The 22656-nt window shown below is 43.4% G+C and overlaps 2 protein-coding genes across 3 annotated transcripts in view; one reads left to right on the top strand and one right to left on the bottom strand.

The window, feature by feature from the left end:
• LOC105022994 (short transient receptor potential channel 4-associated protein) lies at positions 1 to 10407 on the top strand. Its single transcript, XM_010891825.3, has 19 exons — positions 1 to 151; positions 553 to 681; positions 810 to 926; positions 1010 to 1067; positions 1168 to 1223; positions 1360 to 1488; positions 1590 to 1791; positions 1957 to 2145; positions 5115 to 5257; positions 5442 to 5570; positions 5662 to 5720; positions 6170 to 6271; positions 6361 to 6444; positions 6545 to 6635; positions 6880 to 7020; positions 7165 to 7276; positions 7458 to 7570; positions 7692 to 7898; positions 9066 to 10407. The coding sequence occupies exons 1-19, from the start codon at positions 35 to 37 to the stop codon at positions 9201 to 9203; spliced, it is 2316 nt and encodes a 771-aa protein (XP_010890127.1). The 5' UTR covers positions 1 to 34; the 3' UTR covers positions 9204 to 10407.
• The window catches only part of LOC105022995 (myosin-7), an 18220-nt gene continuing 5961 nt past the window's right edge, over positions 10398 to 22656 (bottom strand). For both annotated transcript variants that reach the window (XM_020051883.2, XM_020051882.2), the window contains 24 exons: positions 22499 to 22586; positions 22264 to 22381; positions 22006 to 22129; positions 21378 to 21514; positions 18834 to 19089; positions 18360 to 18602; positions 18094 to 18270; positions 17840 to 17985; positions 17556 to 17646; positions 16881 to 17270; positions 16148 to 16274; positions 15935 to 16053; positions 15607 to 15803; positions 14697 to 14880; positions 14445 to 14610; positions 14174 to 14298; positions 13967 to 14082; positions 13662 to 13854; positions 11943 to 12146; positions 11694 to 11819; positions 11385 to 11555; positions 11186 to 11290; positions 10950 to 11045; positions 10398 to 10843 (listed from right to left, as the gene is read on the bottom strand). In XM_020051883.2, the coding sequence (XP_019907442.2) occupies positions 10661 to 10843; positions 10950 to 11045; positions 11186 to 11290; positions 11385 to 11555; positions 11694 to 11819; positions 11943 to 12146; positions 13662 to 13854; positions 13967 to 14082; positions 14174 to 14298; positions 14445 to 14610; positions 14697 to 14880; positions 15607 to 15803; positions 15935 to 16053; positions 16148 to 16274; positions 16881 to 17270; positions 17556 to 17646; positions 17840 to 17985; positions 18094 to 18270; positions 18360 to 18602; positions 18834 to 19089; positions 21378 to 21514; positions 22006 to 22129; positions 22264 to 22381; positions 22499 to 22586 (3882 nt within the window). In that variant the 3' untranslated portion in view covers positions 10398 to 10660. The remainder of the gene's footprint in view (positions 10844 to 10949; positions 11046 to 11185; positions 11291 to 11384; positions 11556 to 11693; positions 11820 to 11942; positions 12147 to 13661; positions 13855 to 13966; positions 14083 to 14173; positions 14299 to 14444; positions 14611 to 14696; positions 14881 to 15606; positions 15804 to 15934; positions 16054 to 16147; positions 16275 to 16880; positions 17271 to 17555; positions 17647 to 17839; positions 17986 to 18093; positions 18271 to 18359; positions 18603 to 18833; positions 19090 to 21377; positions 21515 to 22005; positions 22130 to 22263; positions 22382 to 22498; positions 22587 to 22656) is intronic.

Below are 22656 nucleotides of genomic sequence, written 5' to 3' on the forward strand. Positions count from 1 at the left end.
TCCTGTTTAGAGTGGACTAAAAGAGGAAGAAGTAATGGCGTCAGCCGAGGGACTTGAGCCTTCACGGACCCGAAAAAATAGTAATAAAAACATAATTGCAAGGATCCGACATGGACATATTACTGGCCGGGGAATTTGTCGAGGCACAGAGGTGAAATACACGTTACAAAATCCTTGCTAAAAAGACGAAATCACAAGGTTTGGGTACGGAGATATCCAGCTAGCTAAAGTTAGCTACAGTAGCTAGGTAGCTAACGTTTGCTAAGTAACGACTGTTACGACTAGTTTAAATGGAACACTGAGACGACTAGGGCTAGGTCAAACAGTAGCAGGCACAAGTGTATGTCTCTAGTTACGTAAACCAGCTAGCTAGTTGTTATTCTGGTCACGGCAATCAAAACAAGTTTTTCATAACGTTGGCTAACAACAGTTTTTTTAACTTACTGCTGTTGGTTGGTGGCCCCTAAATCAGATCTATGCTGATTTATGATTTTTATTATGGGTTATCCTTGATATGTTCATACTTCTATGTTGTTACCTGCTTTTCGTCAGATATCTGAGGCTCTACTCAAGGAGAGAGACCATAAGGCCCAGTGGCATGGGATCCCAGTGCTACTGCGGAGACTGTATGACAAGAGTCACCTCAACAGTGATCTCTCCCAGATCTACTTCATTATCAAGGTGCAAAGATGAAATGCCCGTCCCTTACTTTAGTCTGTAATGACTTCTTACAAGTGGCTTGATGGTGTTTGGTATTGTCGTGACAAGTGTTTTGTTCACAACTTGTTTTGTCTCTATGGATTTGGTAGGAAGTTTCATCTTTTCTCTCAATGGAGGCCATGTCATTTGTGACAGAGGACAGGAAACCAGCACAGGAGTCTACCTATCCCAACACATACACCTTTGATCTATTTGGAGGTGTTGATGTGAGTCTCCAACCTGTCGACACAGTGACAATCATATTGCTTTCTCATCAACGTCAGGGTTTTAATTTTTGCTTTATCTTCAGCTACTAGTGGAGATTCTGATGAGACCCACCCTGACCACACAGACAAATGTCCCAAAAAGTAAGCCTCATTACAAGATTCCTAGGTCATAATTTTGCATTTGTGAGGGAGGAATTAGAAGTGCCCTGAATATACTTTAATATGTGTGTTCTCTTTACAGTGAGTGATGACCTTGTCAAGGATTGTTTAAGTGTTCTGTACAATTGTTGTATTTGTGTAAGTATTAATGAAAATTAATTGAAAAATAGTGTTTGAATGCATGTAAGATAATATATCTAGCAAATGAACACTGACACAGGATGGGGTCTACCCTCTTATTTTCATTATATTCGGACTAATTGTGAACTTTCAGATGGAAGGAGTCACTAAAAGTCTGGCGTCACGAGACGACTTTGTCATGTTCTTGTTTACACTCATGTCAAACAAGAAGACATTTTTGCAAACGGCCACACTGATTGAAGACATCCTTGGGGTCAGGAAGGTAAAAATGGCCCTAACCCACATTCACAGTCCTTCCAAATGAAAATGATGTGTCCCAGTGAGCCTAAATGCATGTGAGCTGTACTTCCCTCTATGCTCCAGGAGATGATCCAGCTGGAGGACATCCCCAACCTGCCCAGTTTGGTCCAGAGCTTCAACCAGCAGCAGCTGGCCAACTTCTGCCGCATACTGTCCGTCACTATCTCTGAGCCGGACATGGGCAACGATGACAAGAACACGCTGCTGGCCAAGAATGCCCAGCAGAGGGCAAACCCCTGTCCATCCTACTCAGAAATCAACCAAGGTAAGACGACTTTGACTGTCAGGCCCGCGAGAAGAGTCGTCGTCAAATTCAATTGTGCCTCCTCATATTACAGTAGTAGCATTGAATGGGGAAAATGAATGGATTATTGGCACTCCTCCGTGCTTCTTGGTAACGTGATCGTCTGCTGGCCCCTGTGTGTGTCAGTGGCCCTGCTGAACATCCCTGGCTTCATTGAGCGCCTGTGTAAGCTGGCCACCAGAAAGGTGTCCGAGGCCTCGGGAGCATCCAGCCTGCTGCTGGAGCTTCAGGACTGGTACACCTGGCTGGACAACGCCCCAGTGCTGGACGCTCTTATGCAGATGGCAGCAGAGGATGCTGAGCACAGCAGCACAGGTTAGACCCATAGACACGCACTCCCGCCATGATCTACTCGTCTTCAGCTGTATCTACCCTTGACACTTACCTGAGATTGAAAATATAAAGAAGTCTGCATCTGGCTGGGTGCATTCAGGCTGTGGGTGGAACTCAGGGATATACTGCTTATTTTAGGACAGAGGAAAGGTACCCTTTTGGAAATGTTAGAAGAAATAGGTACACGCGTATGAGGAAGCCAGCTTCTTTCTTTAGCCGGCGTTTGGTTGTTAAATCTTAACCTAGGGAATGGACAGTGTCTGGTGATTTCTGTGGATTGCAGAAATTGTTTCTTCAGTATGCCAAGGATAAGTGCTGAACATGACTACTTTATTTGATGTAATGTTAATAGGTCCAGATACTTTGCTATGCACAACAAGTTGTCTCGCTGTCCAGGTCCTGTATTGTAATGTTTACTCCTGCTCTATCAGGGCTCGTCATTCGGAGCTACTTGCTGACCTGATAAGGTTTTATTGGCTTGGCTACTTGCTCAGCCCCAGTGAAAGAAAATCAACTGCTGTTGAAATTGTGCATGCATCATTTGCTAAACAGTCAGGTCTTCATCCACGTCATAATGTTAATTTCGGCCTGTAGATTTCAGTTGGCACTACAAATTGTACCTGAATGTACAGGTGCTGGTCATAAAATTGTAATATAATCAAAAGGTTGATTTATTTCAGTAATTCCATTCAAAAAGTGAAACTTGTATAATGTATACATTCATTCCACACAGACTGATATATTTCAAGTGTTTATTTCTTTTAATTTTGATGATTATAACTGACAACTAATGAAAACCCCAAATTCAGTATCTCAGAAAATTAGAATATTGTGAAAAGGTTCAATATTGAAGACACCTGGTGCCACACTCTAATCAGCTAATTAACCCAAAACACCTGTAAAGGCCTTTAAATGGTCTCTCAGTCTAGTTCTGTAGGCTACACAATCATGGGGAAGACTGCTGACTTGACAGCTGTCCAAAATACGACCATTGACACCTTGCACAAGGAGGGCAAGACACAAAAGGTCATTGCTAAAGAGGCTGGATGTTCACAGAGCTCGGTGTCCAAGCACATTAATAGAGAGGCGAAGGGAAGGAAAAGGTGTGGTAGAAAAAAGTGTACAAGCAATAGGGATAACCGGATCCTGGAGAGGATTGTGAAACAAAACCCATTCAAAAATGTAGGGGAGATTCACAAAGAATGGACTGCAGCTGGAGTCAGTGCTTCAAGAACCACCACGCACAGACGTATGCAAGACATGGGTTTCAGCTGTCGGATTCCTTGTGTCAAGCCACTCTTGAACAAGACACAGCATCCGAAGTGTCTTGCCTGGACTAAAGACAAAAAAGACTGGACTGCTGCTGAGTTATGTTCTCTGATGAAAGTACATTTTGCATTTTCATTTGGAAATCAAGGTCCCAGAGTCTGGAGGAAGAGAGGAGAGGCACAGAATCCACGTTGCTTGAAGTCCAGTGTAAAGTTTTCACAGTCAGTGATGGTTTGGGTTGCCATGTCATCTGCTGGTGTTGGTCCACTGTGTTTTCTGAGGTCCAAGGTCAATGCAGCTGTCTACCAGGAAGTTTTAGAGCACTTCATGCTTCCTGGTTTTAGAGCCCTCCTTAAAGTTCCTGACCAACTTTATGGAGATGCAGATTTCATTTTCCAACAGGACTTGGCACCTGCACACAATGCCAAAGCTACCAGTACCTGGTTTAAGGACCATGGTATCCCTGTTCTTAATTGGCCAGCAAACTCGCCTGACCTTAACCCTATAGAAAATCTATGGAGTATTGTGAAGAGGAAGATGCGATACGCCAGACCCAACAATACAGAAGAGCTGAAGGCCACTATCAGAGCAACCTGGGCTCTCATAACACCTGAGCAGTGCCACAGACTGATCAACTCCATGCCACGCCGCATTGCTGCAGTAATTCATACAAAAGGAGTACATGTTCATACTTTTCAGTTGGCCAGCTTTTCTAAAAATATCTTTTTTGTGTTTGTCTTAAGTAATATTCAAATTTTCTGAGATACTGAATTTGGAATTTTCATTAGTTGTCAGTTATAATCATCACAATTAAAAGAAATTAACATTTGAAATATATCAGTCTGTGTTTAATGAATGAATATAATATACAAGTTTCACGTTTTTAATGGAATTACTGAAATAAATCAACTTTTTGATGATATTCAAATTTTATGACCAGCACCTGTACACCCTGCAAAGGCTTTACCAAACCATCATTGTGACCTTTGAACAGGATGGGAAATATGCAGGATTTCATTCAGCATGTTAATAGCATGCTACATGTGTTTAGGGACCGCCAGTGGTAATGAAAGCAGATTTAGCATTTCATCCGGGTCAAACATGCATTCTAGCCCATCTGGGATTTGATCTAACTTCCACCATGTGCACATTCCAAAATCTACAGAGGGTTTGTTGAAAAAACAGATTGTACACTTTTATCTGGGTACTGAGAGCATAGACAGTGGGTTGGTTTTATTATTAGCTGGCACCATAATTACTTGGAAGAAATACAGTATTAATGTGTTTGCTGGCCTCTTAAAGGGGAGGCTGCGGTTGGCCTGATTTTGACTTAACTTGTTTGAGTACAGTGCGTCATTAATAAGCACGTAAACTTTTTCCAAAACACTAATTACTCCCAAAATCTGTGTTCTTCAATGTGTTCCTTACTCACAGAATCTGTATTCATCAATGTGTTCCTTACTCACAGAATCTGTATTCATCAATGTGTTCCTTACTCACAGAATCTGTATTCATCAATGTGTTCCTTACTCACAGAATCTGTATTCATCAATGTGTTCCTTACTCACAGAATCTGTATTCATCAATGTGTTCCTTACTCACAGAATCTGTATTCATCAATGTGTTCCTTACTCACAGAATCGGTATTCATCAATGTGTTCCTTACACTGTTATTTCCTCAGAGTCCTCAGACGAGAGCTCTTTGGCCGCCAGCCCTCTTAGACACCGTCTGCCCCAGTCCATGAAGATTGTCCATGAGATCATGTTTAAGGTGGAGGTGCTCTATGTGCTCTGTGTGCTGCTCGTCGGCCGCCAGAGGAACCAGGTAACACAGTTCACCGGGGGATGTCTTCCATTAGTAACTGACCGGGAAGGTTTTAATAGTCACTGTGCCACTGCCTCCCAGTTGTTTTCGGGGTTCAAGATGGTTGTCTGCAAAGCATTTTGTGACATCCCCTGATAATAAAAAGAACTATGTAATTTTAAAGGAAGTTATGCCTTCTCAATAGGTTCACAGAATGCTGGCAGAGTTCAAACTGATTCCAGGACTCAACAACCTGTTTGACAAGCTGATATGGAGAAAGCAGACATCCACCCATGTCCTTCACAGCCAGAACCAGAACTGTGACTGCAGTCCGGTAAGGAGATCCATCTGCCTTGGAGTGAGTCAGTGTCTTAATCTCACCACTGCTATGCTACCAGTCACTGATCCTCTTCTCAATCCCACAGGAGATCTCCTTTAAAATTCAGTTCCTACGACTACTCCAGAGCTTCAGCGACCACCATGAGTGAGTACAGCAAACCCAATGTAGGAGAAACTGTATTACCGGGGAAAAACACATCTTATATACGCTATGAAAGTCTAACCTATTTCCTGGAGCATAGGAATATTGTTTTACATATGTTATAGTGCCATGTGGAAATGTCTCTTCAAATTCATATTCTGCTGACTCATACCCAAATACTATTGTGGACTTTTGTGGCCTGAAGGAGATTGAGCATTTAAACCAGAAGTCTGGAGGAGGATGAGCCCGATGATAAGTGGATAACATTAATACTGCTTATGACCATATATGTCTTGACCATTTCAGTACAGGGATGTCCCCGTTACATAAATTACATGAGTTACATGAAGTTAAAGAACATTAGGGACCTGATCCGGGGAGTAGGTGGGAGTTTTGTACCATCTCAAGGAGTCTGCCATTTGGGTCATATATGATCTTTTGTCTCACCTCAGGAACAAGTACCTCCTCCTAAACGCTCAGGAGCTGAATGAGCTCAGTGCCATTTCTCTGAAGGCCAACATCCCTGAAGTGGAGGCTCTCGTCAACACCGACAGGTAGAGCTTAACCAGGCTGGGCAGCCGGGGTGCAAGATCCCCTAATGCAGCAATCCTTAATGTCTTCTCTTTTCTCTGTCTGTTTTTAGAAATCTAATCTGTGATGGTAAAAAGGGTCTTCTGACACGGCTAATTTCAGTCATGAAGAAAGAACCGCCTGATTCTTCATTTCGGTGTGTGTTACTTCTGGCGTTTATGACTGATGCATCATGTCACGGCAATACGCACGTGTGTTTACGCACATTGATGAGTAAACCCTGTCTGCGTGTGTAGGTTCTGGCAGGCAAGGGCAGTAGAGAGCTTCTTGAGAGGCACCACCTCCTACGCTGACCAAGTATTCCTGCTCAAGAGGGGACTGCTGGAGGTAAACTAGCTGTTGCCAAGTCTCTAAAGGCTCATCTACCTATGATATTATTATAATAATACAACATGTGCCATTTAGCAGACGCTTTCATCCAGAGCAACTTATTTTTGTATTTTGTGTGTGGCTGCCCCTGTGAATCAGCCCCACTATCCTGGCATTACACGCACCATGCAGTACGAACTCAGCCATACAGGAACCCTTCAAGTGTCCGTTTAAAAGCTCCCTGTGACTTGTCTCCCTCCAGCACATCCTGTTCTGCATCATAGACAGTGGCTGTAAGTCCAGGGACGTGTTGCAGAGCTACTTTGACCTGCTGGGGGAACTTATGAAGTTCAACATGGACGCCTTCAAGAAGTTCAACAGATATGTCAACTCGGACGAGAAGGTAGATCAGGGATGAGGCCAGAGGGCTCTGGGTTGACACCTCGGCGTTGACACTATCCATGGTTTTAGATGGTCGGTCAGTTGAAACCTTATCTCCACAAATTGACCGTTGATTTGATTGTTTTTCGTGGTTGGTCTCTGTTAGTTCCAGACGTTCATGACCCAGATCAACAGTTCGCTGGTGGACTCCAACATGCTGGTGCGCTGTATCATCCTGTCCCTGGACCGTTTCGAGGGTCAGACTGAGGACATGAGAGGTGGGTCCATAGAATCAGGCCTAATGGTGGCCGCTCGAGGAACCCTGACTGTTTTAGTAAGAACACTAAAGCCTGGGGTGGCTTTAGGTTAGTGGAATATGATGTTTGCCTTGGTGGTTTTGGTCTTGTCTCTGGATCGTTCTTAGTTCTCCACGTTTCTCTCTCATCGTTCACCCCGTAGTTGTGGAGGTGCTGTCAGAATGCCGTCTGTTGTCCTACATGGCCCGCGTGGAGAACAGACTGACCTTCCTCTTCAGGCTTGTCAACATCATCAATGTGCAGACACTTACACAGGTGAGACAGTTGTACTTGAGGCTTAAGGCTCTCATGCTTCTGTTGTAAGACCCGGACAAGTCTCACCTGCATGTCAGTTAACCGTGTAAGCCTGTCTGTGTTTGAATGTTATCGATGTTAGGAGAACGTGAGCTGTCTGAACACCAGCCTAGTGGTGTTGATGCTGGCCCGGAGGAGGGGCACCCTGCCCTTCTACCTCAACGCCCTCAGAGAGAAGGAGTATGCAGAGAAGTACCCTGGCTGCCTTCTCAACAACTTCCACAACCTGCTGCGCTTCTGGCAGCGCCACTACCTCAACAAGGACAAGGACAGCACCTGTCTGGAGAATGTGAGTGTCCTTCCTGATGCTAGCCTACTGTAGCCAGGAAAGGTCTGAAACGCTTTTGGAATGCGTTTCATATAAGCAGGGTCTCATTACATGGACCCAGTATGTGTGAGATATCTCTCAGGTGTTTGAAAGCATATGAAAGAAAAGTAACTGCCACTTTATATAACAATGCAATTACTGATGTCATTATTCCAATAAGTGTACAAGGTTATTTTTACATGGGGAAATAGGAACATCTTTTGGGTATTGACTCAGTCTGGCACCAGTGTCTGTGTTGTGGTTTGTCCTGCTAACAAAGCATGCATGTGGTGCGTTTACATTCAGCCTGTTGTAGCATGTATCACTTAATGATTTACAGTCTTCTCTAGCTAATCTTCTTTAGCTTTAACAAAATGTTTTAAGTTCAAGGGGGTGGGAATATTAATACAATTCACTGAATCACAACCCATTATAACATATGAATTGCTGTTTATACTATACCGTACCAGCTTAATAAGCCCAGGATAACGCCATTACATTTGGAAATGGCATCATGTCCAGGCCAGTAGAAACTGTTTTAATCTAGTAAAAAGTAGTCAAAATTTCACAGTTAAGATTTATTGATCATTTTTTAAAATATGGTTGCTGCTGCATGTCAAATGAAGACCTGGGTAGCTGGAGGGGCGGAAGGGCACGTCACCCAGCCAGACAACAGCTGCCGACGTGTTCACAAGACCTACTGTATGTTTTTATGAGACCAGACGTTTCTATAGACAATCCTGTGGGAAAGCAGAGTTTTCACTGCAGCTGCTGCTACAAGCCAAGGATGTTTTGAAATGCTAATATTATGCACATTCCTTCTCTGTACAACCTGACGTAGCTAAGATGATTGGAAATGGGGCCTGTTGGAAAAAAATTAAATTTCACATTTTAAAGACAAGATTAATTGACAAGATTAATTTAAAGACAAAATAACTGCTCTGTGCAAAAGGTATCTTGTGTACACATTTTCCAATATGCAGTTTTCCAGTATGCATATCCATTCAAATCCAGTTTCCTATTAAGCTTGCAGGTTAATTCCAGCCTGCGTGTGTTGATGGTCACAGCCCTCGTTGCCCTCATCAGACACCCCCCTCTCAGGGTCTCATGTCTAACTGTTGTTCATCTGTCAACCCTCCCATGCCACAGAGTTCCTGTATCCCCTTTACCTACTGGAAGGAGACGGTGTCGGTTCTGTTGGGCTCAGACCGGACTTCACTATGTGCCATAGCCAGCTACATTGATGAGGCATACATGGATCTGGGCAAAGACTTTCTGGAAGTGTAGTACTTGTGATGCTGCCTCTGGGACGAGTGGAAAGATGGATGGAAAGAAAACTGATGAGATGGGACGAGAGGCAATGTCTCCAATCACCTACGGACTGAACACATCCCAGGTCCCACTCCTCCACAGAGCTGTTATTCAGGGATTCCTAGGTGTACAGAATGGCTGTCTACACACTTCTGGGCATGTGTATGTACTGTATTTTTGCATTTGTGTGTGTGGATATGCTTCGGAGTCTGCGTGTGTGCGTGCGTGTTACGTCCACCGTAGGTGTAGGACTGGATGTGTATGTTGGTGATGTGTTGGGGAAAATCTATTCTATTGAATCTGGTGGGGAAACAGACAGCCAATCAGCAGCCCCAGAGGACTGGTGGGGAAACAGACAGCCAATCAGCAGCCCTAGAGGACTGTGGTTCCTCCAGCCTTTGACTAACAGTATGGATAAGATCTCTCCTTCCCTCTGGCAAAAAACCACGGTCCCACTTCATATTAAGTGTCGCCAAAACCCAGCATTTCCATGGTAATTACAGTGGTAGGTATGTGGGTACATATCTTACAGAGTACTTACAACTGGTATACCTGTTTGTGTCAGTATGTCTACGATTGGCAAATGTCTATTTTCGTAGATCAGTTACATTTAAAACAATCAATTTTAGTTTGCAGATGCAGTGCATGTAATTAAATGTTGATGTGCAGTAGCACCAACATAATGTTTAAGTACAACCAAACTACTTGACTATCCGACTGCGCAATTACTATGACAATATGTTTTAGGGACAGTTAGTAGAAGTTGGACCAAAACATTAATATTTCAGGGACATGCAATTGTTTTCTTTTGGTGGTCTAAAAAGAGGCTCTATATTTAAAGAAATACAGTATGAAATATGATGCTTTTAAATGATAAAGGATTTAGGTGAAAGAGGTGGTGGACTCCAGTCTCCAGAAAATGGACATGCAAGTAGAATTAATTTGTTTTAGGTCCAACACACACAGGAGGGCCTGTCTCCAATCCTCCTTTTAGGAAAGACTTGTGGCATGAGGCTCCAAAGATTGTGGATCTGTTTCAGAATGTGAGTAGTACCTGGATGTGACCTTGGGGTCTAGGAGCCCTTCTCAGTGTCTGTCGTCTGATACACAGGTATACCATCCAACCTCTGTAACTTCACTTTGTAAAGCAAATGACAGAAATAACACAAATTTGAATCTGTCTTGTCTCTTTATTGAAGTGTTTTAACGCACTACATCACATGTACCTTAGTTATACAATGTATTCTAGCGGACAATGAACTGTCATGTCAAAGGTCATTTATGCATCTCGGCTTTTAACATGGTAATGGCTTGTGCTGGTCTGTCACGAAGCATTGCTTTTTCAAAACACACGTCAAACACACCTTGCAGTCATCTGAAAGTACAGGAACACTAGCAGGCTTCCAAGGTTGAAGCTCTGCCCCTGGACATTATTACAGTGTGGTTTTAACGATACTAATGTCTGGGCTCATCCTTGCTGGCCCGGGGTCCCGTGTGCGCACAGTCACACGCAGTTTGTTGACCTGGGTTTCGGCCATGTCTGCCCTCTCCTCTGCCTCGTCCAGTTCATGAACGATCTTCCTGTACTTACTGATGTTAGAGTTTACCTGCTCCTCCTGGTCGGGGAGAGAGGGAAATGAATGAATATTTGCATATTCCAGTATATTTACTTTACATATTTTTCAGTATGTATATAGTTTCAAATGACTGCTGAATACCCACCGCCTCCTCAGCCTGCCTCTTGTAGCTCTTGACCTTGGCCTGGAGCTTGTCAATGAGCTCCTGCATCCTCAACAGGGTCTTCCTGTCCTCCTCCGTCTGAGCAGAGACAACACTTAATAATGGACTGGAAGGACCAAGACTACCTTTATGCCCCCCAAGTATGCTCTATTCCATAATGCACTGTGGCTAGTGAAAGGGAAGTGTGTCGGGAGACGCTGACTGCCCTAGGTGTTCACCTGGTAGGAGAGCTCCTTGACTCTCCTTTCATATCTGCGTACTCCCTTCTGGAACTCCTCGCTCTTCTTCTGCTCACACAACAGCTCACCCTCCAGATCCCTCACCTAGGAGCCAGGTCAGTCAGTCACCCATTCATGGACATTACTGGAGCTCTGCTTGCAACATGACTTGCTATGCGAGACTGGTTTCACCCCTCACCCTTATCTCTAGCTTCTGGATTTGTTTCTTCCCTCCTTTGTGGGCCATCTGTTCGGCCTCGTCCAGCCGAAGTTGCAGGTCCTTGATGTTCTGCTCCAGGTTCTTCTTCATCCTCTCCAGGTGAGAGCTGGTGTCCTGCTCCTTCTTCAGCTCCTCAGCCATCATGGATGCCTGAACAGGAGGTGGGCAGTATCAGGTCCGTCATGTGTGAAATGGATTGGCTTTAACTTAACCGGATTGGTTGACCATCCCGCAGTGACACCCTTGAATATAGTGAAGTCAGGAGGTTTCTCTGCCTTGTTAACTTACATCTGTGATGGCCTTCTTGGCCTTCTCCTCTGCATTACGGCACTCCTGTCCAGCCTCCTCCAACTCTCCGGCCAGCATGGACAGGTCACTCTCCAGTTTTTTCTTATGGTTGAACAGGTTTGTGTTCTGTACAATGTACAAGTGTGAGGTTCAGGTACAGCTGTTTATTTTTGTATGTGGGTACATCTGTTGGTCCCATCATCCATCCTATGTCTCATATCAGTATGCTGCCAGCGCTCTGAGGTGTACCTGGGCGTGCAGCAGGTTTACTCTCTCGGTGGCCTCCAGCAGCTCCTGTTCGGCCATCCTGCGCCCGCGGTCGGTCTGCTCCACCATGGTCCGTAGCTCCTCCACCTCGGCCACCAGCAGGTTGTTCCTGCGCTCCGTCAGGCTCCACTGCTCCTTCAGCTCCTCATTCTGATGGATGCGGTTGTCCAACTCCAACTGTAGGTCCTGCACACCGGGGGTTTTCAAATGTTTTCGTGTCAGGAACCCACACATGTTGAGCCCATGTTCGAGGACACCCTACTATGTACACCCTGTAGGCTACATGTACTTGTGTTGCTCCATCATATAACTGAGGCCTATAGAAAATAGTACATAATAAGAAAAGATTCACACACTTGCCTGTTAAATTCAGGCACTTTCAATCCTGCTATTGTCATATTAAAGGAACTAAATATGCTCTTTGCCTAATAAAAACAATACAATATGAAAACAGTTTAGCCTATTACCACTAAAGAATAATGTATTTCATTGGCCCTGTGAAATTAGGCATTGGCATTCAAGTTATTACATTCATGTCTGTGATGTAGATGTTACCTGAAATATAGATTGGATGCATGTCCATCTCTTAGTAGCGACCATTAATCTCATCTGCACTAATTTGAGATGTTGATGAGGGTTAATGTATCATGTTTCTAAAGCCATGAAACAACCGAACGTGGGTTACCAACTGTGCAAAGGTCACGCTGAAGTATTAAAAGTTGTCGTCTTCATAATAAATGCATGTGGTTTTGCAACAAGTGCAGCAGAATAATGCAGCACCCATCAATTGAAATGGAATATCACTGATATAAATTGTCACTGAACAAATGGCTCATTATTAATGAATCATGTCTGCATGAGGTATAAGTTATCAAAAAGCAACGAATACTTTGATCATTTAAAGGATGACGGTGGGGGACAAGCATAAGGAAAAAATGTGCTAACTTGTCTCACACATGTCCCAGATACAGGCAAGTAACGGATCTATAAACTGCCAAAGGTCCACCCCATGTGTGATTAAAAAAGTATACATTTTATAAATAAGTTATGTTTCTTGTACAACCTTAAAAGAACTCTCTTCACATGATCATTCATCTGAAAACTCTTCACATCTGTAAAGTCTCACCTGGCAAACCAATCGTTGGTTGAGAAAATAAAATGATTGACAACCGATACCAGCCTTTTGAAAGAGAGTAATACATTCGTATCAGTCCCAAACAACCTGCTGTACATCATTTGAAAAGGATTGTAATTGGTGTCTGAAACAAGGTAAGGTCGTTTTTGGCGAGATAAGATCACGTTTTAGAACGGTATGTTTCAGAGGAGCTTGGCAATTTGAATAGGGTGATAAAAGTGCACTTTTAAAAGGATGAGTCTGTGCCAAATGGATCCCTAAGCACTAGACCAGTGATATTCAACTGATTCATTCCTGGTACCATCCAAGGTCCGGAGGCTGCTGGTTTTCTATTCTAACTCATTAATTGACGTTCCATGTCTAAATCAGTACCTGATTAGAGACTTGAAATGAATAAAGAGTTTAACTGGCCTGAGGTCCAGAGTTGAGTTTGACTTAAGTCCTGTGGTAATAGCACTGTCTTGGCTTTCCCCATTCGCCAAATTACCAATCAAATCCTCTCAGATCTCCACAAGAACTTAGGGTTCCATGAGATTGTACCTGAATTATGTCAGTGTTCCACTTGCCTTGATCTGGCCCTGCAGGTGGTGGAGTAGTCTCTGTGACTCCGCAGCATGGCGGTTAGCATGGTTCAGCTGGACCTCCATCTCATTCATGTCTCCCTCCATCTTCTTCTTGAGCCGCACTGCTTCGTTCCTGGATCTGGCCTCTGCATCCAGGGTGGCCTGCAGGGACTCCAAAGAGCGCTGGTGGCTCCGGCTGCATAGAAAGTAGCAGATACTCCTGTCTAAGCAGTCTCTAAATAAATACTAATCGGTGCTGCTTTTGAAAGTATACCCTTGAAAACTGCCATGGATCAAAGAGTTCTTACCGGAGGTTGTCAATTTCCTCATCCTTCTCTGCTATCTTTCTGTCAACCTCAGCCTTGAACTGGTTCAGCTCCAGTTGGGCACGTAGTGTTTTACTTTCCTCAAGCTCAAGGGTGCCCTGAATCAGAAAAACAGAACAGAGTATCATTTAGCTGGATTACAGAATAAGAAACCTACCAGATCACCCATTTTCCATTTTGTGTGCTCACCTCTACTTCCTCCAGGGCAGCCTTGATGTCGCTCTTCTCCACATCCAGGACCTTCTTCACCCTCTCCAGTTCGTAGATCGTCTTTCCACCATGGCTGATCTGGTCAGCCAGGTCAGCTATCTCCTCTGGGGAACCCAATAACAGAGTTAGATACTGTAAAAAGGCCCATGTTTACTGCTGTTCAGTGGCATTGCCTTCTGATTTTTAATGTCACTGGCATGGGTCACTCAACCAACACTAGTTTATTGATAATATGTAGAGCAGTGTTTACCTTGCAGGTTCTTGTTCTCACGTTTGACTGTTTCCAGGTGTTCGATGGCCTCTTCATAGGAGTTCTTCAACTTGAAGAGCTCAGTGCTCAGACTGCGAGACTCCTTCTGAGAGCTTTCCAGCTCGCACTGACACTCGTCATACTTCTGCCTCCAGTCTGACAGCACCTGTCGAATTTCACATTGTTCACTATTATTGTGCTGTCGGGTTGTTATGCCATTTTGGAAGTCAGTCTTTTGTGCTCACAAGTCACCTTATCAAAGTTGCGCTGTCTCTTGTCCAGTGCTAGGGCGGCAGCATTAGAGCGTTCCAGGTCCACCATCAAGTCTTCGATCTCTATCTGCAGACGGTGCTTGGTCTTCTCCAGAGAAGAACATTTAGCATGAGATGTCTCCACTGCCTCTTCAGTGTTTTGCAGACGCACTGTAAGCTTCTTCCTTAAAGTTTACAGTCAGAGATTATAAGACTCTTTACAGTAGGATATTGTGAACAGTGCTTATAAGCCTTGCATATCAACTATTTAATGTTGGCCTTAGTAGGAGTAACCATAATGAGCATAGTCTTGGTCTCTTGATTTTGTCACATGAAAATGCTGAAAGGGATGGCATCAAATGGAGAGGTATTTCTGGCATGATAGTGTAAACAAACACTGGTCAAATACATCCACTCCAGCCAGCCACTTGGACAAAACAGAAGCCAACCAGCACAGTGAACAGTTTTTAATGAAGCTGTGACTGCCTGGTTCTGCACCGATTCAGTGCTGTATACAGACAGCTCAGTTGAGCTATATTCTCATCTGACCAACAACAACATTACAATGTAGTAATTAGTACTTGGGTGCACAAGACGTGGGGGTGTTGTAGGAGATTACTATTCGGAAGAATAAGGCAATACCCATGGGCCACAAATGTCTTTCTTGGAATGTGACTATATTTATGAACGACAACGCCATCGGGGTCTTTCAATAACATCTAAGTAGTTATCATAATGGGACTTATAGTTTAAGAAATTGGCCGACTAATTGCATATATTCCATAACTGCTGGTGGCCGTGTGAACCTTTTCACTTTGTTGACCAGCTCATAAATGTAGTAGAGAAATGTTCTCCTATTGATGGATCTCTAAACAACCCTGAACCAAACAATGTGAGAGCATCAGACTTACTTGGCTTCCTCCAACTCCTCAGTCCTCTGGATGGCATCAATCTCATACTTGGTCTTCCACTGAGCTACTTCAGTATTAGCCTTGGCTAGGGCCCGCTGCAGCTCTGCCTTGGCCTCCTGCTCTTCCTCATACTGCTCCCTCAGCAGGTCACAGTCGTGTCTTGAGGACTGGACGGCATGGGCCAGGGCATTCTTAGCCTTGGACAGGTGAGGAACAATATGAGTCTTGTTATGGGGTGTGAAAGTAAATAGCCTTTGAACTTTTTTGGTTTTGGTTTTTTACAAATCGGAAAGAGCTCTTAATTTCTGGTTTGAATGTGACCTCATACCTTGTTTTCCTCCTCCAGCTGTTTCTTCAGGTCTTCAGTGTTCTGGCTGTAGAAGCTCTTACTGCGCTGCAGCTGACTAACAATAGCCTCCCTTTCCTCCAGCCTGCGGCTGTACTCCGCTACGCACAGAGAGACGAGAGGGAGGCAGGGAGAATTGTGAGTTTGGTCATCTTTTCTGTATTGTTTAACCTTGTCATGCCGTGCGACCCTTACAGCTCTCTGTGACAGCGCGGGCTCTCTGGTTGGTGACATCAGTCAGTTGTCTCTGGAGCTCTTCTGCTTTGGCCCGGGCCTCGTTCATCTGATCTTCATACAGACGACACATCTTCTCTGTGGAAGCCTGTTTAAGTAAAACTCTGCTGTAATATATTTAACATAACACTAAGTATTCTACACAATAGTCATCAAAATTGTTAAAGGGTAGCTAAAAACAAATTATAATAAAACAGAATTAAGTTTTAAGGATTTATGTTTTAAATGAGATGTTTTGAAGATCAACTGATTATGGTGGGAATTTCATGCATTTTAAACGCACAAAAAATGTGCTCATGTACATCTTTTGTATAGTGTTAGAAATTTGTCTGAAAATAAAATTCTGGTTACAATATTAAGAATAAATTAATATAAAGAGCTTGAAGAAGGACACAACCACCAAAACCCAGGTCTGTCAAATGCCTACCAGTGATCAGATGAGTTGTAGACATTGCCTCAGTCATTATTCATGCCTGCTATAATCACTTTCTTCAGTGTAATTAAAGATTTGTCAAGAGAAAGATATTCAAATCCAAATTCTTGGCTCCAGGTTACAGAATTCTTAAAACTTAGAACACTTTTTGACTTCGACTCCTTCGGAATTTGCTAGGCCTTAATTGCTTTAGAATGAGAAGTAGAAAATACTGAGTGTTGTGGGACACTGAGGAAAGCCATCTCAAGTGAACCCTCTCACCTTGGCCTTGGAGAGCTGCTCCAGGTTAGAGGCCAGGTCCTCTGCCTCCATCCTGTACTCCGCCTTCTCCTTCTCCAGTTTCTGTTTGACACGCTGCAGGATGTCAATCTGCTCTCCAAGTTCTGCTACGCTGTCAGCATGCTTCTTCCTCAGGGCAGCTGTTGTGGCCTCATGATGGAGCGCTGACTCTTCTAGGTCTCGCCGCATCTTCACAAAGTCTTGTTCACGCTTCTTATTCATGGCAATCTGAGCGGCCGAGGCACCACCGGCTTCTTCCAGCCTCTCACTAAGCTCCTCCAGCTCTCGGGACACATCGCCACGTTGCTTCTCTGCCTTGGTCCTCCACAACCTCTCCGCCTCTAACTGCTCCTCCACCTCTTCGATACGAGTCTGAACCATACCGGAAAACAATAAATGTGAGACATTTTCAAATAGTCAATACATTTCCAACCAATTTTCCAAATACATTAGCAAATGTGTTACAAATTAAAATACAAGGGCATATATTACCTTTTATTCACTGTTTTTGTTCATGCATACATTTGTTTAGAGTATTTAACGTATAATAACTGGTACTTATGATGTAAATCAATCAGCAAGCAATATTTTTGCTTGCAAATTACTAAATTGTGAGACACTTTGATACACTGTAAAATAGAGAGACTAAGATCATACCTGCAATTCCTTTATTTTCTTTTGGAGCTGAATAACTACGGCCTGCTCATCTTCTAGCTTTGAACTGAATTGACTCATTTCAAAGTCTTTTCTGTACAAGGGGAGATAATCCGAAGGCAGTTGACTATACAGTACTTTTTTAAACATGGATACAATACACATTATTCTCTGGCAATGCTGAATAATTACTTATGCAGACTGACAGACAATACATTAAGTTTGTTTATTAATTCATTTCTATTGGTCAGCTAACTGTAGAAACAGATTGAACAGAGAATTCTTACTTTTTCAGTTTTTCTTCTAGTTGCTGCTTGTCATTCTCCAGGTCCATGACAGAGTCCATGGACAGTTTCAGATCGCCCTCCAGCTTTCGTTTGACACGCTCCAGATCCATACGCACCTTCTTCTCTTGTTCCAAGGAACCTTCCAACTGAAAGGAAAACATACTTAATTTTAATTACTGGAACGTGGACAAGCGTGTACAGCAGAACTAAGGATATAATGTATCAATGAGTGAACCTAGAAGGGATGGACTCACATCATCTACTTGCTGCTCCAGCTTGACCTTGCCCTTGCTTAGCATGTTGACCTTGTCCTCCTCCGCCTGTAGGTCAGTCAGGGCCTGCTGGTGGGCATCCTGCAGAGCTTTCTTCTCCTTGGTCAGGTTGAGGATGGACTCATCCAGAACACTGATCTCTTCTATTAGGTTTTTCACCTAAGGACAGTGGTATATGATATGCATGAAATGGAAGGAAATCCACCAACTATCCACAACTATCCAGGAATACATGAAACAATCCTCACCTTGTTCTCTGTGGCATGTCTCTCCTTCTCCACCTTGGCCAAGGTGATCTCCAGGTCATCAATGTCTTTCTTCAGCTCTACACACTCATCCTCCAGCTTGCGTTTTTTGGCAGTCAGGCTGGCGTTCATCTCCTCCTCGTCCTCCAGTCTTTCTGTTAACTCCTTGACCTTTGCCTCTAGTTGCAGCTTGGCCTTGATCAGCAGATCACAACGGTCCTCAGCATCCGCAAGGTTGTCCTGTTCCTGGGGTCATGGGTCAACCAGAGACTTCTTATTTAGTAATTATTCTCATGTCATAGTCATGCTAAATCGTTTTGGTCAAATCTTTTTAAGGCAGAATTTTTCTCTCTGGCTCAAAATATGATAATTGTCTTCATCTTTATTAATGCTGTATCACTGATCCTTATTCCCATGGATTGTATTATGTTACTCCTTTGCTAAGACTTTTATCTGATATTATCGGTAAAAACTCACTGCTTGAAGCTGCAGGGCCAAATCGTTCTTCTCCTGGATCAAGGCCACCTGTCTCTCCTCGACCTCCTTGCGCTTGGCCTCCGACTTATCAAACAAATCCTTCAGTTTAGCAAACTCCTCCTTAAGGGCGACCAGCTCCTTTTCTGCCGTTGCACATCTCAAGAGAGGTTTGAGCTTGAAGAACAGCTTCATCCATGGCCAGTTCTTCACCGCTGCAAATGCCCGGATATTCCACTGGATCACCTCAAGAGCTTCTCTACAGACAGACACATTGTACATTGAAGTAATCTATGGGATTTTGTTTTTCAATAAAAAGCATGGTGGACAGAAAAGGGAAGAATGTTTTGTATGTGTGGGGGCGATGAGATGTTCTGTTTTCTGAGGATCTGAATTTGCAAACAATTTTATTTAAGAAAAGGGGAAATAGATAAAGCCTTGCTTGATTTGGATATACATTTGTATTAATACAGCCTAATTGAAATATGCTGTTAAGCATATAAAAGATTGCCTGAATTCTTTGTCCTGTAGATGTCCATCTTCACATGTCCCTGACATGGGCTCAATGAAGTGGTAATGGTGGTCATCTGGTGACATGGTCCACATTCCTCCTTCCCTCTTGCCTTTGTTCTAAATTAGATCTGAGTGTGCTCCGCTTACCAAATATGGCCAGGCAGGCGCAGGTCTTTGTCTCATTTGCTTTACAATAGAGGGTGCTGTGAGACACCAAGCATGCCGGTGGAAGTACATCAATAGTGAATCACTGGCACGGCAAGCCAACACACTGTGGGCCAGACAAAGGTCAGGTAGAGGGCCTTTATTATCTGAAACTCCAGCCCTCTGTGAAACCAGAGGACTTAATCCCTTATCACCTGGCCAGTTATTCCAGCTATGTGGAGACTCTGAACTGCAGGCTCCATGGACAAAGGGGGGCCGGGGGAAAATGGGTTATTATTAATAGGAGGCTGGGCTGGAATACGACATGACAGCTGCTGTTGCTGCTCTTTAAGGACCATGTGTCCACCCCTCCTGTTTTTGTAAGTGCCATTTGCGCCAGGAGGTTATAAGGGGCTATTTTCACCGGGACAACACGCACAATATAAAACAGTGCCACACGCTTGCCACACGCCCCAGTCTTTTTTTTAATACAAAACACTACTTAATGACCTTGTCAATAAATGTAATTTTTTTGTTGGGCCTGAATATAGATATAGCACACCAAGTAGAACTGTTTGACTTCCCAGCTAACAAGAAAAGTTCCCACCACTTTAGAGAATGTTCCTCACAAGGTCATTAATTTCCACAGGAATGTAACCCACAGAAAACTGTCAAAGTAAAAAGTAAGTCGAATTTTCAGTAGATGTCCCACCAAACACACACACAACACAGTTGCCATGTCTTCAGTATAAAAGTTATACATTTTCTATGTTTCAAGAACAATAATGTGTCCAGTTGACTGCAGATTAGGAGAACATTCCAACAATGTCACTATGATGCTAAAAAAAAAATATATCAAATGTGTTTCATGGTAACGTTGCAATAACATTCCTGTTGCCATTGAATTTAGGAGAATATTACATCACTGTTACACAAAGCATTCTCAGAACACAAGATATAAAGGTCCTAGGCATGGTTCAGGAACCTTTCTGAGTATCCGTTCTCAAGACTTCACTCAAAGTCCCCAAAAAACTGGAGACATCCAATTGACATATTTAATCAATTTAAGGCTTTCTGTATTGTTGACTACATAAACTACATTAATACTTGTCTGAAGCTTATTTCTAATTTGCCAATGTGCGATTCCCATTGAGAAAGCACGGGAAATCAGGAATGCAGATAAAATTAACATGACAAGGTAGCATTGCTCAAACTTTTTTTTTAACACCTGTACTGTTTGCAGTTTCCAAATAATGTCCCTTTTGTGTGCTTTGTCTCATGTGCTGTTAATGAATGTACACTCAAACAAAAGGGTCATGGTGGATCCTTTTAGAGTTAAAACTGTGTGGGAAGCCCTAAAAGTTCTTCAAAGAATCCTATTAATCATTCCTTAAATAAACTGTTGAAGATAATCCCTTCTCAAAGGTTCTTTGAGGAACCATTAATATGGGGTTCTTTTAAGCTCCTCCAGGGATCTCTTGGTTCTCCCTTTATGTAGCAAGGTGCTGTCTCTCTCGTGTTACCTGTCTGTCTGCTGTTGGTCTTGTCTAACTCTTTCTTTGAATCCGTGCTTCCAGCCCCATCGGAGGCCTTGTTGACCACAAAGTCAATTGATATTTAAATAATGCTTTTCTAAATGTGTCCAAATTGAGAACATCTAGAAATTTGCTGTGTAAGAGCAGTTTTTTAAATTAAATGTTATCCTTTGACACAAAAAAAGCATGTCCCATCAAGTGTCCTAATATCTTATATTCTGAGAACACGAAACCATGTTATGTGGGACATGGATTGTCCCACACTGTTTGACATTAAGGAAAAGTTCAGTAAACATTGTGAAATGTTTCAAAAACTTCTTAACGCCCTACAGCTGTAAGCTGCTTTGTTACTCACTTCTCCTCCATCATCCTCTGTCTCTCCATTCTCATGAGCTTGCCCCTCAGCATAGCCTGCATCCTGGTAAGGATCTCGGACAGCTTCTCGTCCCTCATGTCCTCCAGACAGCCCAGCAGCCCGGCCTTGAAGAACACCTGAGGACACCCAAACCATACTGTCAGTTACTGAAAATTCTAATCTGGCCCAGTAAATATCAACATACTATATGATTCCGTCCAACCAGGTGTCCATACTGTAAGTTCTGGCCCTGACCCAAGGGATGTCTGAATATCTCAAAATATATAACCATCTCTGAACTCATCAGGTGCATTAGTAGTAGACGTGTAAGAATACAGCCGTTACATATAGTGGTTAATAATGTACCCGTCGAGGGAGAGAATTCAATTGTTTATTGAAAATATCGCAGCAACTGGTGCCCGTTTGGTGTTAAAGTCAATCTCAGTTAGGAAATGGCAATACAGGGGGCATAACTACCTAGAATTCAACAGAGTAATATAGGCCCATTGGCTAATTACAGACGCAGGCTTTGACAGAACATTACTTCCTGAGAATGTATCCAAACAGTGCAACGTTGTCCTTAACAAAGCATACATTCATACGATAATCTCACACATACAACACCCACCTTGGTGATTCCGAACTTGTACTGGGTGTGATCGATATCCAGGGAGCCTAGCAGCTTCTCCACAGCCTTTCTGCTATCCACAAAGGAATCCTCAGGGATGGCCTGTGTGTTCAGGATGCGGTACCTGTGAAGGACAGAAAACACGGCAGGAAACACGTGAATTCAGACATAGTCCACATTATTGTCCTTTTGACCATGACGCGGTTTCGGTCTGTGTTTGTAAGGTTCTAACTGTGTGCGAAAGGGCCGCTGTGTCACCGTTGTTTGAACTCTGCATAAACGACCCGGTTGGGGTAGCCCTTCCTGCAGATACGGATTCCCTCCAATACTCCATTACACCGCAACTGGTGGAGGACCTGAAATGGATCCATCAGCCCTGGGGCGAAGAGGACAGAGTGAGTTAATGTTACAACCCTGAAACACGTCGTCCACTGTGGATCCTACAGTGACATTAGCATTAAAGCTTTAAATGGTTCTCATCAGGAACCGTTACCTGCCGTCTTGGTCTCATTGGGGATAATGCAACGCACAAAGTGAGGTTGGGTACTGCGTAGATTGGCCATCAGCTTGTTCAGATTTTCCTGCAAAGGGTCAGATAAGCAGAAAGAATATATTATTTACAATTCAAAAAGTGAGTAAAACTGACTGGAT

The sequence above is a fragment of the Esox lucius genome, chromosome 12 (assembly GCF_011004845.1).
Source record: "Esox lucius isolate fEsoLuc1 chromosome 12, fEsoLuc1.pri, whole genome shotgun sequence".
In the NCBI taxonomy this organism is placed as follows: Eukaryota; Metazoa; Chordata; class Actinopteri; order Esociformes; family Esocidae; genus Esox; species Esox lucius.